The sequence below is a fragment of the Oncorhynchus masou genome, chromosome 7 (assembly GCF_036934945.1).
Source record: "Oncorhynchus masou masou isolate Uvic2021 chromosome 7, UVic_Omas_1.1, whole genome shotgun sequence".
Taxonomy (NCBI): Eukaryota; Metazoa; Chordata; class Actinopteri; order Salmoniformes; family Salmonidae; genus Oncorhynchus; species Oncorhynchus masou.
In genome coordinates this window covers 5,975,264-5,993,099 of record NC_088218.1, presented here as the reverse complement: position 1 = coordinate 5,993,099, position 17,836 = coordinate 5,975,264, and the positions used below count along the sequence as shown (strand labels likewise).

Sequence of the window (17,836 nt, the reverse complement as noted above, 5' to 3'; positions counted from 1 at the left end):
GTATAATGATACACAGTACTTAATGATGTATAATGATACACAGTTATTCTTGATGTATAATGATTCACAGTACTTAATGATGTATAATGATTCATAGTACTTACTGATGTATAATGATACATAGTACTTAATGATGTATAATGATTCACAGTACTTAATGATGTATAATGATACACAGTACTTAATGATGTATAATGATACACAGTACTTAATGATGTATAATGATTCACAGTACTTAATGATGTATAATGATACACAGTACTTAATGATGTATAATGATTCACAGTACTTAATGATGTATAATGATACACAGTACTTAATGATGTATAATGATACACAGTACTTAATGATGTATAATGATTCACAGTACTTAGTGATGTATAATGATACACAGTACTTAATGATGTATAATGATACACAGTACTTAATGATGTATAATGATTCACAGTACTTAGTGATGTATAATGATACACAGTACTTAATGATGTATAATGATTCACAGTACATTTACATTTACATTTAAGTCATTTAGCAGACGCTCTTATCCAGAGCGACTTACAACTGCATTGCTTGCTGTTTGGGGTTTTAGGCTGGGTTTCTGTACAGCACTTTGAGATATCAGCTGATGTAAGAAGGGCTATACAAATAAATTTGATTTGACAGCACAGTAGGCTGGAGCCCTGCAGTGCAGTTTTGATCTTGAACAACAAACTATCTTACAATAAAATTAAAACCTCACAAATATCTATTTCTTTTTAAAAATTCATGTTGTACATAACTTGAGTGTGTACACAGCTGTGTCATCGCGCAGGCATTTTGACTGCCCAAAGTTTAGAATCACACAAGCTTCAAAACCAACACAGCCCTGATCACATGGGGGAGGGGGGGGCTGGAAAATAATTGAGAATGCCACAAGGCAGAGTTTTGGTCAAGCAGCGCCTCATGTTTCAGCAATTTAAATTGTTCTAAGAAAGACCTAACAGGACAGAAAATGGAGTGAAAATGATTGCAGGTTTATAAAACATGTCTTTTCAGACTTGTAAGGAGACCTCTGAGTACCCAGATGTGTATGTATGAATGAGAGAGCTGTTGATATTAGAGATAGATTAACTATGCAACAAGGTCTTATTTTAACAACTCAATTTCAAGTCACCTGCTTCAGTTGAATAAAATTGAAAATACCTGTGCAAAGCATTTTCTGAAGGCCTCAAAGCTCAAATAAATCTTAGAAACAAAAACAAACATAATAAAGAACAAGCTTTACATTAAATATAAGATTGCAGTGGTCCGTGGATGGGTCCTTAGTCCTGAATTGAAATGGTTTGGAATTGATACTCTATAACTGACCCCTGTCATGATGTAAAAGTGGAATGAAACTGACAGGGTTTCTGGCCACACCACTGCACTGTGATGTGGGTGCAGCACAGCAGCGCTTCTTACTGGTCCTCAAGTTAGTTGGGTTTGCTGGGCCGTTTTCCTGCATGGTGTAGATGACAGACAGAGACAGTTCAGAAGACAGAGATGAGGGCAAACACCCCATAGAGGAGGGCACAGGGGTACGCCACCAGAAGTTGCTGTCCGTCCATGGCCAGGGCCGAGATGAAGATCTTGGAAGCAGAGAAACTGCACCAGCCAATTATTGTGGCTGCGATGATTATTCCAAACATGCCTTGTAAAGAAAAGATGATTCCGAAGCTGGCAAGGAGGATCATGGGTAGAAGGCAGTAGCCCAGTACACTGGCGACACAGCCAAACGACACACCTGTCATGCTCATTAGGTTGAGGAGACAGTACATCCCCAGGCAGCCGATGACGCTGATGCCATACACATAGCCAAACTGGATCTTTCCTGTCAGAAGTAAGGTGGCTCCGAAGGCCAGACAGAACACCATGGGCCCAGCCAGGTCAGTCTCGTTCATAATGTTACCATCTGCTGCCTTCATGGGGTGGAGCACTGTCAGGGTCTTCTGCCAGATGTGGTCAAAGTTAATGCCCAATTCCTCCAGCAGTGGGGGCTCGTCATCAAAGCTGCTGCCGTACATGGACTGTGTGGGGGAAGGTGTGAAGGCTGGTGTGGGTTGGTAGATCTGGCCTGTGTAGGGCTGCTGGGGTTGCATCATCCCTGGGGCTGAGTATCCCATCGGTTGGGAGTAGTCATACTGACCCTGTTTGTAGGGGTCTTCTGTGTTACTGTAGCCATATCCAGCAGGTTGGCCTTGGTCATCTACACTGTAGCTGGACTGGTAGAAATCTGTGTTGAAGTTGTCAAACCCTGACATTTTTGACCGTCACTGTTACCTGCAACAATGAACAATTCAACACTGGACTCCGCCAACTTCGTTGCTCGATACGTGTCAAGAGAAAACAGTACTTAATGATGTATAATGATTCACAGTACTTAATGATGTATAATGATTCACAGTACTTAATGATGTATAATGATTCACAGTACTTAATGATGTATAATGATACACAGTACTTAATGATGTATAATGATACACAGTACTTAATGATGTATAATGATACACAGTACTTAATGATGTATAATGATACACAGTACTTAATGATGTATAATGATACACAGTACTTAATGATGTATAATGATACACAGTACTTAATGATGTATTATGATACACAGTACTTAATGATGTATTATGATACACAGTACTTAATGATGTATAATGATACACAGTACTTAATGATGTATAATGATACACAGTACTTAATGATGTATAATGATACACAGTACTTAATGATGTATTATGATACACAGTACTTAATGATGTATAATGATACACAGTACTTAATGATGTAACATGTACCATATGGGTCATGTGGGGGAAAGCTCAGCCCCAACTCGTCTTTCACTAATAATACACTAGTGCTACACGCAAAATCAGAAATCATTCTGTCAACCATCAGACTGTCTGAATCCCAGAACAGGAACTAAGTAGTGCACTGGGCACGAAGAGGTCTGATCTCTCACTGCAGAAATTAGGCCATTTATTCTTTGTGGTTAAAACAAAAACAACTCAAAGGGTTAAGTTTAGGTCTTCATTATGAGTGGTTATTAAGGTTAGGGCTATGGTTTGGGGAAGACGGAAAACAAAATCATTCAAAACAATGTGCCGTTTCCATGAAGTGTCATCAAGTAGCCTCCCTGCTTGCTAGAGAATGTGAACGGCTGTGGTGAGAACCAAGGAAGGCAAATATCGACGTCCTCAGGACCTTTTCACACATCCAGAATCGACAGCTCTTTCTTGTGACCAGCCTGCTTAGATGAGCCAAGTGGAAGGGGATGTAATATCTAACTGCTTTATGTATTTTTGCAAAGCACCATGGGAGATAAAGGATAGTGGGTTGGGTTGATCAGACCCTGGCTTTGTCCCAAATATATGACCTATACAGGGCTCAACATTTGAGGAGATCCCTATGCACCCTGATCAGAAGTAGTGCACTGTAAAGGGAAAAGGGTGGCACTAGGGAAACTTCACCTGTCTGGGATGACAGGTTGAACTGGAAGAGGTTAGATGAAGAGGGGATGATGAAGGTGTGGTGGTAGGAAGAGATGGAGGGAGGAAGAGATGGAGGGAGGGAGGAAGAGATGGAGGGAGGGAGGAAGAGATGGAGGGAGGAAGAGATGGAGGGAGGAGATAGAGGGAGGAAAGATGGAGGGAGGAAGAGATGAAGAGATGGAGGGAGGAAGATATGGAGGGAGGAAGAGATGGAGGAAGAGATGGAGGGAGGAGATAGAGGGAGGAAAGAGATAGAGGGAGGAAAGATGAAGGGAGGAAAGATGGAGGGAGGAAGATATGGAGGGAGGAAGATATGGAGGGAGGAGATAAAGGGAGGAAAGATGAAGGGAGGAAAGATGGAGGGAGCGAGAGATGGAGGGAAGTAGAGATGGAGGGAGGAGATAGAGGGAGGAAAGAGATAGAGGGAGGAAAGATGAAGGGAGGAAAGATGGAGGGAGGAAGATATGGAGGGAGTAGAGATGGAGGGAGGAAGAGATGGAGGGAGGAAGATAGAGGGAGGAAGAGATGGAGGGAGGAGAGATGGAGGAAGAGATGGAGGGAGGAGATATGGAGGGAGGAGAGATGGAGGGAGGAGATATGGAGGGAGGAGATATGGAGGGAGGAGATATGGAGGGAGGAGAAATGGAAGGAGGAGATATGGAGGGAGGTGATATGAAGGTAGGAGATATGGAAGGAGGAGATATGGAGGGAGGAGATATGGAAGGAGGAGATATGGAGGGAGGAGATATGGAGGGAGGAGATATGGAAGGAGGAGATATGGAGGTAGGAGATATGGAAGGAGGAGAGACTCAGATCAGATTGGAGCCACTGGTGGGATTGTTGTCTTGTCTGAGGAGCTACGGGACATGGACATGACACACACACACACACACACACACACACACACACACACACACACACACACACACACACACACACACACACACACACACACACACACACACACACACACACACACACACACAATTCCATAATGGAGCCATACATGTTGGTGACATGGGCCTGTCTCTTACTCTGTCTGCAGGACGCCCCTCATCGCGGCCGGGGTGATCGGTGCTCTGTTTGTCATCGTCATCGTGGCGCTGAGCGTGGCGGTCTGTGTGCGCCGAAAGAGCATCAAGAAGAAGAGGGCTCTGCGCCGCTTCCTGGAGACAGAGGTGAGGGGTCAAGGGTCATCCAGGGTTCATTGTGACTCAACCACAATCAGCTCAGGGAATTAGACATGACATTACTATAATGGTGCAGGGTTAAGAGTGGATATGATGTGAAGGATTTCACAGCATGTACTTGATATATTTCTGAAAAGGATTCGATCTCTGTAAAACCCTGACATGGTGTTGAACAAGATACAGTACACCTTGTGCTGCACATGTACTCTACACATCATAGTGCACTGTGTCAGAATGGAGTCTTCCAAACTGTTAACTCCACACCTTAGCTTGCTAAACCCTGGACAGAATATTTAACTGATCCATAAAGTATACAACTACCTCAACATGATGTGTTCTCCATCTCTCATTGTTTGAGCATTGAGATGAAGTTGCAGGGATTTATTACTAGACTGGAGAGTACGCTTGCTATTCATTGGAGGGGATGTGTGTGTGCGTTCACTTGTTAGTGTGTACGCCCGCAGTTGACCTGGCCTCCCACTTCCATTCCAAAATAGGAGCTGTCGGGGAGCGTTAGGATAATTTACAGGTGAAACCACAGTGTTATAGACAGCTGTCAGTCTGGAGACGTTTACTGCCCCGCCTGCTGCAGTCCCACAACGCTGCAGCACAGAGGGGCTGACGGAAGAACACACATCCATCTCAATCAGTCTTCCTCTGGCAAGGAGAGTCTGAGTGGACGCACTCATTCATATCCATGATCCTGGATCTTATTGTGTTGGGGGGGAGAAATAGGGTCAGGGGGGGTGACGATCTGGGACTACTGCCAGTCTGCCAAGCCCACCTAAACACACACACAGATGGACACACAAACACACACACCATATGACCCTAGCACATACACTTTGAATACATACCCACTCCCCTCCTCCCCACCTCTCCCACTCCCCTCCTCCCCACCTCCCCTCCTCCCCACCTCTCCCACTCCCCCTCCTCCCCACCTCCCCCCCCTCCCCACCTCTCCCACTCCCCTCCTCCCCACTCCCCTCCTCCTCCCCACCCCCTCCCCCCAAACCCCCTCCTCCCCACCTCCCCTCCTCCCCAACTCCCCTCATCCCCTCATCCCCACCTCCCCTCCTCCCCCTCCCTCCCCACCTCCTCCCCATTCCCCTCCCCTCTGATTGGTTGAAAGGAGGGTTTTTGATGTGCTGTGCTGTCCAGCAGCCCTTCTCCTCTCTGATTGGTTGAAAGGAGGGTTTTTGTTGTGCTATGCTGTCCAGCAGCCCTTCTCCTCTCTGATTGGTTGAAAGGAGGGATTTTGATGTGCTATGCTGTCCAGCAGCCCTTCTCCTCTCTGATTGGTTGAAAGGAGGGTTTTTGATGTGCTGTGCTGTCCAGCAGCCCTTCTCCTCTCTTCTTCTGGCTGATGAAACAGTGAGTTGTTTCAGAGAGAGCTGAGTGAAGTGATTGCACTACTGACAACTAATGATACAGTCAAATCACTGAATGGAGAATTTAGAATATCACACCTGTCTTTCTATAGAAGGTTAGAGAGAGAGTGTGAGAGGGAGAGAGCGTGTGAGAGGGAGAGAGAGTGAGAGAGGGAGAAGGAGTGTGAGAGAGAGAGAAAGAGAGTGAGAGAGGGAGAGAGAGAGAGTGTGAGAGGGAGAGTGAGAGAGAGGGAGAGAGGGAGAGAGAGAGTGTGTGAGAGAGGGACAGAGAGAGAGTGAGAGAGACGGAGAGAGTGAGAGAGAGTGTGAGAGAGAGAGTAACAGAGAGAGAGAGACAGAGAGAGAGTGTGTGAGAGAAAGAGTAACAGAGTGACAGAGAGAGTAACAGAGAGAGAGACAGAGAGAGAGTGTGAGAGAGAGAGTAACAGAGAGATTTACAGAGAGAGTATCAGAGACAGAGAGAGAGAGTGAGAGAGAGAGAGAGTAACAGAGAGAGTGACAGAGAGAGAGACAGAGAGAGAGAGAGTGAGAGAGAGTAACAGAGAGAGAGAGTGAGAGAGAGAGTAACAGGGAGAGTAACAGAGAGAGAGAGACAGAGAGAGAGTGTGAGAGAGAGTAACAGAGAGAGTAACAGAGAGAGAGAGACAGAGAGAGAGAGTAACAGAACAGAGAGAGAGAGAGTGAGAGAGAGTAACAGAGAGTAACAGCGAGAGTGAGAGAGAGAGTGAGAGAGAGATGTTAATTTTTATTGTTTATTTCACTTTATATATTCACTTTATATATTATCTACCTCACTTGCTTTGGCAATGTTAACACATGTTTCCCATGCGAATAACGCCCCTTGAATTGAATTGAATTGATATCTATATCTTCTCAATATCTCCTCTCAATTCAATTCAATTCAAGGGGCTTCATTGGCATATGAAACATGTGTTAACATTGCCAAAGCAAGTGAGGTAGATAATATACAAAAGTGAAATAAACAATACAAATGAACAGTAAACATTACACATACAGAAGTTTCAAAACAATAAAGACATTACAAATGTCATATTATGTATACAGTATATTCAGTGTTCTTACAATGTACAAATGGTTAAAGTACAGAAGGGAAAATAAATAAACATAAATATGGGTTGTATTTACAATGGTGTTTGTTCTTCACTGGTTGACCTTTTCTTGTGGCAACAGGTCACAAATCCTGCTGCTGTGATGTCACACTGTGGTATTTCACCCAGTTGATATGGGAGTTTATCAAAATTGGGTTTGTTTTCAAATTCTTTGTGGATCTGTGTAATCTGAGGGAAATATGTGTCTCTAATATGGTCATACATTGGACAGGAGGTTAGGAAGTGCAGCTCAGTTTCCACCTCATTTTGTGGGCAGTGAGCCCATGGCCTGTCTTCTCTTGAGAGCCATGTCTGCCTACGGCGGCCTTTCTCAATAGCAAGGCTATGCTTCTCTCTCACTCTCTATCTCCTCTCTCTCTATATCTCCTCCTATATCTCCTCTCTCTATATATATTCTGCCACTGTGTACTCTCTGTTTAGGGCCAAATAGCATTCTAGTTTGCTCAGTTTTACAGTTTTATAAGTTTGCTCAGAAAATATAAGGTCTAAGGCTTTTTGAAGACAGATTTTTTTAAACTGCTTGTCTCTGAGACTGTGTGGAGCTACCAAGGCCTTTCCCAGATTACTCTTTGACCCCTGACCCCTGATTTGAACATTGACTCCTTGTCTGTCTGCTGGAGCAACACTAATAGGTTTAGTTGTCCCACTGTGCTTGCTCTGTGGGCTCCACCACCCCTTCTCCTCTGTTCAGAGCCAAGGGGGCATTTCAGCACCACATGCTAGAGTAGCCCAGTGGACAGCTCCCTTACTTGATATCAAGTCAGGCATTCGATGTTCAGTCCCAGGGCACCAGACAGCCCCTCACTGTTCTAGACTCCTAGTCCTTGTTTATGTCCAGGTTAACTGGGAATCATCATTCTTTCATTATTTTCTATTATTCTCTCTCTCTCTCTCTCTCTCTCTCTCTCTCTCTCTCTTCTCTCGTTCTCCCTCTCTCATTCTCTCTCTCTCTCTCTCTCATTCTCTCGTTCTCCCCCTCTCTCTCTCTCTCTCTCTCTCTCTCTCTCATTCTCTCATTCTCTCTCTCTCTCTCTCTCTCTCTCTCTCTCTCTCTCTCTATTCCCCCCTCTCCTTCTCCATTTCAGTCAATACTATTGGCTCCCTTCACTAGCAATAGCTCAGGGCTTACATGCTAGATCAGACACATTATAATGACTCTGAATGACTCTGGGTGTGTGTCGTGTGTCATTACAAAGCCGTGGGCAATGTCATGGACCCCAGTGAACGTCTCAGTAATCCTGCTTTTATATCCTACTGAATATATATATAAAAATATAACACTGAAGTATGGTCTCAGTAAACAGACACACACACAGTGAACAGAGACACACACACAGGATCATAGAGACACATACACACACAGTGAGCAGAGACACACGTACAGGAACATAGAGAGACACAGGAACATAGAGACACAGGAACATAGAGACAGGAACATAGAGAGACACAGGAACATAGAGACACACAGGAACATAGAGACACAGGAACATAGAGAGACAGGAACATAGAGAGAGACACAGGAACACAGAGACACACAGGAACATAGAGACACAGGAACATAGAGACACAGGAACATAGAGAGACACAGGAACATAGAGAGACACAGGAACATAGAGAGACACAGGAACATAGAGAGACACAGGAACATAGAGACACACAGGAACATAGAGACACAGGAACATAGAGACACACAGGAACATAGAGACACAGGAACATAGAGAGACACAGGAACATAGAGAGACACAGGAACATAGAGAGACACAGGAACATAGAGACACACAGGAACATAGAGACACACAGGAACATAGAGACACACAGGAACATAGAGACACACAGGAACATAGAGACACACAGGAACATAGAGACACACAGGAACATAGAGACACACGCACAGCGAACAGACACACACACACAGGAACATAGAGAGACACGCACAGCGAACAGACACACACACACAGGAACAGATACACACACACACAGCAAACAGAGACATACACAGCGAACAGAGACACACACAGTGAACAGAGAGAGACACACACAGTGAACAGAGAGACAACAACAGTGAACAGAGAGAGACACACACACTGAACAGAGAGACAACAACAGTGAACAGAGAGAGACACACACAGTGAACAGAGAGACAACAACAGTGAACAGAGAGAGACACACACAGTGAACAGAGAGACAACAACAGTGAACAGAGAGAGACACACACAGTGAACAGAGAGACAACAACAGTGAACAGAGAGAGACACACACAGTGAACAGAGAGACAACAACAGTGAACAGAGAGAGACACACACAGTGAACAGAGAGACAACAACAGTGAACAGAGAGAGACACACACAGTGAACAGCGACACACACAGCTAACAGAGACACACACAGTGAACAGAGAGACACACACACACAACGAACAGAGAGACACACACACAACGAACAGAGAGACACACACAGTGAACAGCGACACACAGAGCGAACAGAGACACACACAGCGAACAGAGAGACACACACACACACAACAAACAGAGAGAGACACACACACACAGCAAACAAAAACACACGCACACACAGCAAACAGAGACAAACACACAGAGAACAGAGACACACACACACACACACACAGCAAACAAAAACACACACACACAGCAAACAGAGACACACACACAGTGAACAGAGACACACACAGTGAACAGAGAGACACACACCGTGAACAGAGACACACACAGTGAACAGAGAGACAAACACAGTGAACAGAGAGAGACACACACTGTGAACAGAGACACACACAGTGAACAGAGAGAGACACACACAGAGAACAGCGACACACACAGAGAACAGCGACACACACAGCGAACAGAGACACACACAGCGAACAGAGAGACACACAGTGAACAGAGAGACACACACAGTGAACAGAGAGAAACACACAGCGAACAGATACACACACACAGCGAACAGAGACACACACAGCGAACAGAGACACACACAGCGAACAGAGACACACACAGCGAACAGAGACACACACAGTGAACAGAGAGACACACACACAGCGAACAGAGAGACACACAGCGAACAGAGACACACACACAGTGAACAGAGAGACACACACAGTGAACAGAGAGCCACACACAGCAAACAGATACACACACACACAGCGAATAGAGAGACACACAGCGAACAGAGACACACACAGTGAACAGAGACACACACAGTGAACAGAGAGACACACACACAGCAAACAGAGACACACACACACACACAGTGAACAGAGAGACACACACCCACACAGTGAACAGAGACACACACAGTGAACAGAGAGACACACACACACACAGTGAACAGAGAGACACACACAGTGAACAGAGAGCCACACACAGCAAACAGATACACACACACACACAGCGAATAGAGAGACACACAGCGAACAGAGACACACACAGTGAACAGAGACACACACAGTGAACAGAGAGACACACACACAGCAAACAGAGACACACACACACACACACAGTGAACAGAGAGACACACACACACACAGTGAACAGAGACACACACAGTGAACAGAGAGACACACACACACACAGTGAACAGAGACACACACAGTGAACAGAGAGACACACACACAGCGAACAGAGAAACACACACACACAGCGAACAGAGACACACACACACACTGACTGACAGATATATGGTCTCATTATGGTGTTTGATGACCGATGCTGGGCTGGTTGATTATGTCGGTGATAAACCTATATGAAGGGCCCTGATTGGCTGATTTGCTCATTAAGATATGTATTGATTGGACGGCTGATGGAGGTATTGACCATGTGTGTGTGTGCCTCCCGGTGTGTGTGTGCGTTTGTATGTGTATGTGTGTCTGTGTTCCAGTTGGTGGAGCCCCTGACCCCTAGCGGCACGGCCCCCAACCAGGCCCAGCTTCGTATCCTCAAAGAGACAGAGCTCAAGAGGGTTAAGATCCTCGGCTCGGGAGCCTTCGGCACCGTCCACAAGGTACGGTTGATTGTGCTTCTGTTTGTGAGTGTTTCGTTATTTTGCCTTTCGTTATTTTGCCTTTCGTTATTTTGCCTTTCGTTATTTTGCCTGTAATTATTTTTGGTTCATGGTTCTGTCCTGACATGATGGATGACAGTGTGACTGTGTGTAATACTGTGTATGACTGTGTATGACTGTGTATGACTGTGTATGACTGTGTATGACTGTGTGTAATACTGTCTATGACTGTGTGTAATACTGTGTATGACTGTGTATGACTGTGTATGACTGTGTATGACTGTGTATGACTGTGTATGACTGTGTGTAATACTGTCTATGACTGTGTGTAATACTGTCTATGACTGTGTGTAATACTGTGTATGACTGTGTGTAATACTGTCTATGACTGTGTGTAATACTGTGTATGACTGTGTATGACTGTGTATGACTGTGTGTAATACTGTCTATGACTGTGTGTAATACTGTGTATGACTGTGTGTAATACTGTGTATGACTGTGTGTAATACTGTGTATGACTGTGTAATACTGTGTATGATTGTGTATGACTGTGTATGACTGTGTGTAATACTGTGTATGACTGTGTATGACAGTGTATGACTGTGTATGACTGTGTATGACTGTGTGTAATACTGTGTATGACTGTGTGTAATACTGTGTATGACTGTGTATGACTGTGTGTAATACTGTGTATGACTGTGTGTAATACTGTCTATGACTGTGTATGACTGTGTAGGACTGTGTGTAATACTGTGTATGACTGTGAGCGGCTGTCTTTTTTCATTATTTCTGACATTGCTTCTATTCTCTGAGATTGTGGGAAGGGTTTATGTGTCTCCTTTCAGTGTGTTAAAGTGTGTCGATATGTCCATAGGAGTTTGTGTTTAACAGTGGTAACTCTCAGTGCCTGTGTATTTCAGGGTATCTGGGTCCCAGAGGGAGAGACAGTAAAGATCCCAGTGGCCATAAAGATCCTGAACGAGGTTACGGGGCCCAAAGCAAACGTGGAGTTCATGGACGTGAGTATGTGTGTGTGTGTGTGTGTGTGTGTGTGTGTGTGTGTGTGTTCGTGTGTGTGTGTGTGTTACACACAACTGTGTGTGTGTGTGTGTGTGTGTGTGTGTGTGTGTGTGTGTGTGTGTGTGTGTGTGTGTGTGTCGTGTGTGTATGTGTGTGTGTGTGTGTGTGTGTGTGTGTGTGTGTGTGTGTGTGTGTTCGTGTGTGTGTGTGTGTTCGTGTGTATGTGTGTGTGTGTGTGTGTGTGTGTGTTCGTGTGTGTGTGTGTGCGCGTGTGTGCACACATATAATATTGTCTTCTCTGAGGCATTAGTTGAGCTCATTCCATCTTCTGAAACCTCAGTCTAGTCAGGTTGATCAGTTCATCCCAGAAACTCCCGCCCCCTGCTTAATGCCTGGCATGTAGTCTAATGCACCAGGTCTGTTCACATCACCAGGTGTTTATATGGCATACAGCCTTGTCTGGATCACTGGGTAGAGGGTATGCTGGGAAGAGGACAGAGGGAGAGGGGGTAGAAGCCCTTGACTTGCCTTTGAGCCAAGCCTGGGTTGGGGGTAGGATAGAGGATGGGGGATAGGATGGGGATAGAGGATGGGGTAGGATAGAGGATGGGGTAGGGATAGAGGATTGGGTAGGGTTATAGGATGGGGTAGGGTTAGAGGATGGGGTAGGGATAGGATAGGGTAGGGATGGGGGTAGGGATTATAGGATGGGGTAGGGATAGAGGATGGGGTAGGGGTTAGAGGATGGGGTTGGGGATAGAGGATGGGGTAGGGGATAGAGGATGGGGTAGGGGTAGAGGATGGGGTAGGGATTGGGGATGGGGTAGGGGTTTAGAGGATGGGGTAGGGATAGAGGATGGGGTAGGATTAGGATGGATGGGATTGGGGTAGAGGATGGGGTTGGGGGTTAGAGGATGGGGTAGGATAGAGGATGGGGTAGGGGATAGAGGATGGGGGTAGGATGGGAGGGATAGAGGATGGGGTAGAGGCTAGAGGATGGGGTAGGGATAGAGGATGGGGTAGGATTATAGGATGGGGTGGGGATAGAGGATGGGGTAGGGGGTTAGAGGATGGGGTAGGGGGTTAGAGGATGGGGTAGGGGATAGAGGATGGGGTAGGGATAGAGGATGGGGTAGGGGTTAGAGGATGGGGTAGGGATAGAGGATGGGGTAGGGATTATAGGATGGGGTAAGGGATAGAGGATGGGATTGTGATTATAGGATGGGGTAAGGGATAGAGGATGGTGTAGGGGTTAGAGGATGGGGTAGGGATAGAGGATGGGGTAGGGGTTAGAGGATGGGGTAGGGGTTAGAGGATGGGGTAGGGGTTAGAGGATGGGGTAGGGGTTAGAGGATGGGGTAAGGGATAGAGGATGGGGTAGGGGATATAGGATGGGGATAGGAGGGATTAGAGGATGGGGTAGGGGTTAGAGGATGGGGTAAGGGATAGAGGATGGGGTAGGGGTTAGAGGATGGATGGGGTAGGGGGTAAGGGATAGAGGATGGGGTAGGGATTATAGGATGGGGTAAGGGATAGAGGATGGGGTAGGGGTTATAGGATGGGGTAGGGTTAGAGGTTGGGATAGGATAGAGGCTGGGGTAGGGATTATAGGATGGGGTAAGGGATAGAGGATGGGGTAGGGGTTAGGATATTAGGATGGGGTATGGGATAGAGGATGGGTAGGGGTTAGAGGATGGGGTAGGGGTTAGAGGATGGGGTTAGGGTTGAGGATGTGGTAAGGGTTAGAGAATGGGTATGGGTTAGAGGATGGGGTAGGGATAGGATGGATGGGGTTGGGGTTAGAGGATGGGGTAGGGGTTAAGGATAGACAGAGGATGGGGTTGGGGATAGAGGATGGGTTAGAGGGTTAGTGGGATGGGGTTGGGGTTAGGGGATGGGGTTGGGGATAGAGGATCAGGTAGGATAGTGGATGGGGTTGGGGTTAGAGGATGGGGTTGGGGTTAGAGGATGGGGTAGGATAGAGGATGGGGTAGGGGGTAGAGGATGGGGTAGAGGCTAGGAGGATGGGGGAGGATAGAGGATGGGGTAGGGGGTTAAAGGATGGGTTTGGGGTTAGAGGATGGGGTAGGATAGAGGATGGGGTAGGGGTTAGGATAGAGGATGGGGTAGGGATTATAGGATGGGGTAGGATAGAGGGATGGGGTAGGGATTAGAGGGGGTGGGGTAGGATAGAGGATGGGGTAGGGGTTAGAGGATGGGGTAGGGGATAGAGGATGGGGTAGGGGGGGGTATGAGGTTAGAGGATGTGGTAAGGGTTAGAGGATGGGGTAGTGATTGGAGAATGGGGTAGGATAGAGGGATGGGGTTGGATGGACAATGGGGTAGGATAGAGGGGTAGGATATGGGGTAGGATAGAAGATGGGTAGGAATTAGAGGATGGGGTAGGGATTATAGGATGGGGTAGGATAGAGGATGGGGAAGGGATTATAGAATGGGTAGGATAGAGGATGGGGTAGGGGTTAGAGGGTGGGGTAGGATAGGATAGAGTATGGGGGGTAGGATAGAGGATGGGGTAGGGATTATAGGATGGTTAGAGGATGGGGTAGGGATTAGAGATGGGGTAGGGGAGAGGATAGAGGATGGGGTAGGGATTAGAGGGTGGTTAGAGGCTAGAAGATGGGGTTGGTAGAGGATGGGGTACAGGGTAGAGGATGGGGTAGGGATTAGAGGGTTAGAGGGTGGAGTAGGATAGAGAATGGGGTTGGGGATAGAGGATGGGGTACAGGGTAGAGGATGGGGTAGGGGATGGAGGTTGGGGTTAGGAATAGAGGATGGTGTAGGGGTTTGAGGATGTGGTTGGCAATAGATGATGGAATAGGGGTTAGAGAATGAGGTAGGATAGAGGATGAGGTTGGAGGATGAGGTAGGATAGAGGATAGGGGGGATAGAGGATGGGGTAGGGGTTAGAGGATGCTGTAGGATAGAGGATGGGGATAGGATAGAGGATGGGGTAGGATAGAGGAAGGGGTAGGGTAGATAAGGTAGGGGTTAGAGGGTGTGGCAGGATATAGGATGGGGTAAGAAAGACAATGGGGTGGGGCCTCCCGGGTGTCGCAGTGTTTAAGGGCGCTGTACTGCAGCGCCAGCTGTGCCACCAGAGACCCTGGGTTCGCGCCCAGGCTCTGTCGTAACCGGCCGCGACCAGGAGGTCTGTGGGGCGATGCACAATTGGCATAGCGTCGCCCGGGTTAGGGAGGGTTTGGCCGGTAGGGAAATCCGTGTCTCATCGTGCACCAGCGCAGTGCACACTAACCAAGGTTGCCAGCTGCACGGTGTTTCCTCCGACACATTGGTGCGGCTGGATTCCTGGTTGGATGGCGCTGTGTTAAGAAGCAGTGCGGCTTGGTTGTGTTGTGTATCGGAGGACGCATGACTTTCAACCTTCGTCTCTCCTGAGCCGTACGGGAGTTGTAGCGATGAGTCTATCCCGGTGTGTGAGTGCGTGTGCGTGTGCGTGTGTGTGTGTGTGTGTGTGTGTGTGTGTGTGTGTGTGTGTGTGTGTGTGTGTGTGTGTGTGTGTGTGTGTGTGTGTGTGTGTGAGCTACTAAAATCAAGCATGCTGGTTGGAGAGAGAGACATTTTGCCAAACCTAATTGAAAAGCCCCATCCTCCCTTCCTTCTCCCTCCTTCCTGTCTCCCAGTGGATGGCGTTGGACATCCAGAGCCCACATGGCTCCCCAGTTTTTAAACTGCAATCTAAAAGCAGGCCCACAGGCTGCCACTGGGACAGTTAGAGACAGACCAGGAGCCAGCAAGCTGTTCTCCCTCACAGGACACACACACACACACACACACACACACACACACACACACACACACGTGCGTTGGAATAGTTGGAATAATTACAACTCTGTATTACTCATAAAGCACTCATTCATATCTGGAAGTGTGGGGCTGTGTCTATCACTGGGGCTGTGTGTGTGTGTGTGCCAGTGTGTGCCAGTGGGGGCTGTGTGTGTGCCAGTGTGTGTGCCAGTGTGTGTGTCTATCCCTGTGTGCCAGTGTGTGCCCTGTGTGTGTGTGCCAGTGGGGCTGTGCCAGTGTGTGCGTGTGTGCCAGTGTGTGCCAGTGGGGCTGTGCCAGTGTGTGCCAGTCGTGCGTGCGTGCGTGCGTGCGTGGTGCGTGCGTGCGTGCGTGCGTGCCAGTCTATCCCTGGGGGCTGTGGTCTAATCCCTCTGTGCCAGTGAATGAATGGGGCTGTATATGCCAGTAACAACTCTATATTGCTCATAAAGAGTCTATCCCTGGGGCTGTCTATCCCATGGGGCTGTGCCAGTCTATCATGTGCCAGTCTTAAACACATGCACCAGCTTCCTGGGGCTGTGCCAGTCTATCCCTGGGGCTGTGCTGGGGCTGCCAGTGCTGTGCAGTCTATCCCTGGGGCTGTGCCAGTCTATCCCTGGGGCTGGGGCTGTGCCAGTCTATCCTATCTGGGGCTGTGCCAGTCCCCTGGGGCTGTCCAGTCTATCCCTGGGGACTGTGCTGTGCCAGTCTATCCCTGGGGCTGTGCCAGTCTATCCCTGGGGCTGTGCCAGTCTATCCCTGGGGCTGTGCCAGTCTATCCCTGGGGCTGTGCCAGTCTATCCCTGGGGCTGTGCCAGTCTATCCCTGGGGCTGTGCCAGTCTATCCCTGGGGCTGTGCCAGTCTATCCCTGGGGCTGTGCCAGTCTATCCCTGGGGCTGTGCCAGTCTATCCCTGTGCCAGTCTATCCCTGTGTGTGTGTGGGGGGGGGGGGGGGGATGTGAGAGATATCCCCAAACACACACTCTCATCCACACACCACACCACCTCATATATATTATCCATCATATCCCAGTACACTCCCCTTCTAACAACTGTCAGAGCCTCCTGTCACACAACAGACTAACAAAGCCACTTGTTTTCCTCCTGTGTGAGTGTCTGGTTCAGACTTCCACGACCATATTGGCTGTACTCTGGGCTTGTATAATGGGCTTTAGTTTAATGGAGTGCAGATGTAATGCTGCTATCTTTACCCCGGGGCTGTTAAATCAGGGCACTGTCGGTGCCAAATGGACCTCCCTACTGCCTGCACTGTGCCGGGATTCATCTACTCTCCACCGCTGAGCCACTCTCACCTCCTTTAGAATCTAAATGTATAGGCCCTTCATCTATCAAGCCCACAGAAGCTTCAAAATACCCTGCTCTTTGTGCAGAGAATGTAGAAGTCAGCCAGGCTGTGTGTAACTAGAGTAGAAGTCAGCCAGGCTGTGTGTAACTAGAGTAGAAGTCAGCCAGGCTGTGTGTAGCTATAGAGAATATAGAGGGAGACTGTGTGTAACTAGAGTAGAAGTCAGCCAGGCTGTGTGTAACTAGAGAGAAGATAGACGGAGGCTGTGTGTAACTAGATAGAAGATAGAGGGAGGCTGTGTGTAACTAGAGAGAAGATAGAGGGAGGGTGTGTGTAACTAGATAGAAGATAGAGGGAGGCTGTGTGTAACTAGGGATAAGATAGACGGAGGCTGTGTGTAACTAGATAGAAGATAGAGGGAGGCTGTGTGTAACTAGAGAGAAGATAGAGGGAGGGTGTGTAGCTA

At 47.5% G+C, this 17,836-nt stretch overlaps 1 protein-coding gene and 1 pseudogene across 1 annotated transcript; one reads left to right on the top strand and one right to left on the bottom strand.

Moving 5' to 3' along the window:
- Positions 1 to 17,836, top strand: part of LOC135542930 (receptor tyrosine-protein kinase erbB-4-like) — a 279,082-nt pseudogene that overhangs the window by 186,964 nt on the left and 74,282 nt on the right.
- Positions 888 to 2,360, bottom strand: LOC135543141 (protein YIPF5). Its single transcript, XM_064970218.1, has one exon. It carries the CDS (start codon positions 2,277 to 2,279, stop codon positions 1,509 to 1,511), a length of 771 nt encoding a protein of 256 aa, XP_064826290.1. The 5' UTR covers positions 2,280 to 2,360; the 3' UTR covers positions 888 to 1,508.

What these genes read in the sequence shown, in the direction of transcription:
- LOC135543141 (XM_064970218.1), bottom strand. Translation starts at nt 2,279, where the DNA reads ATGTCAGGGTTTGACAACTTCAACACAGATTTCTACCAGTCCAGCTAC.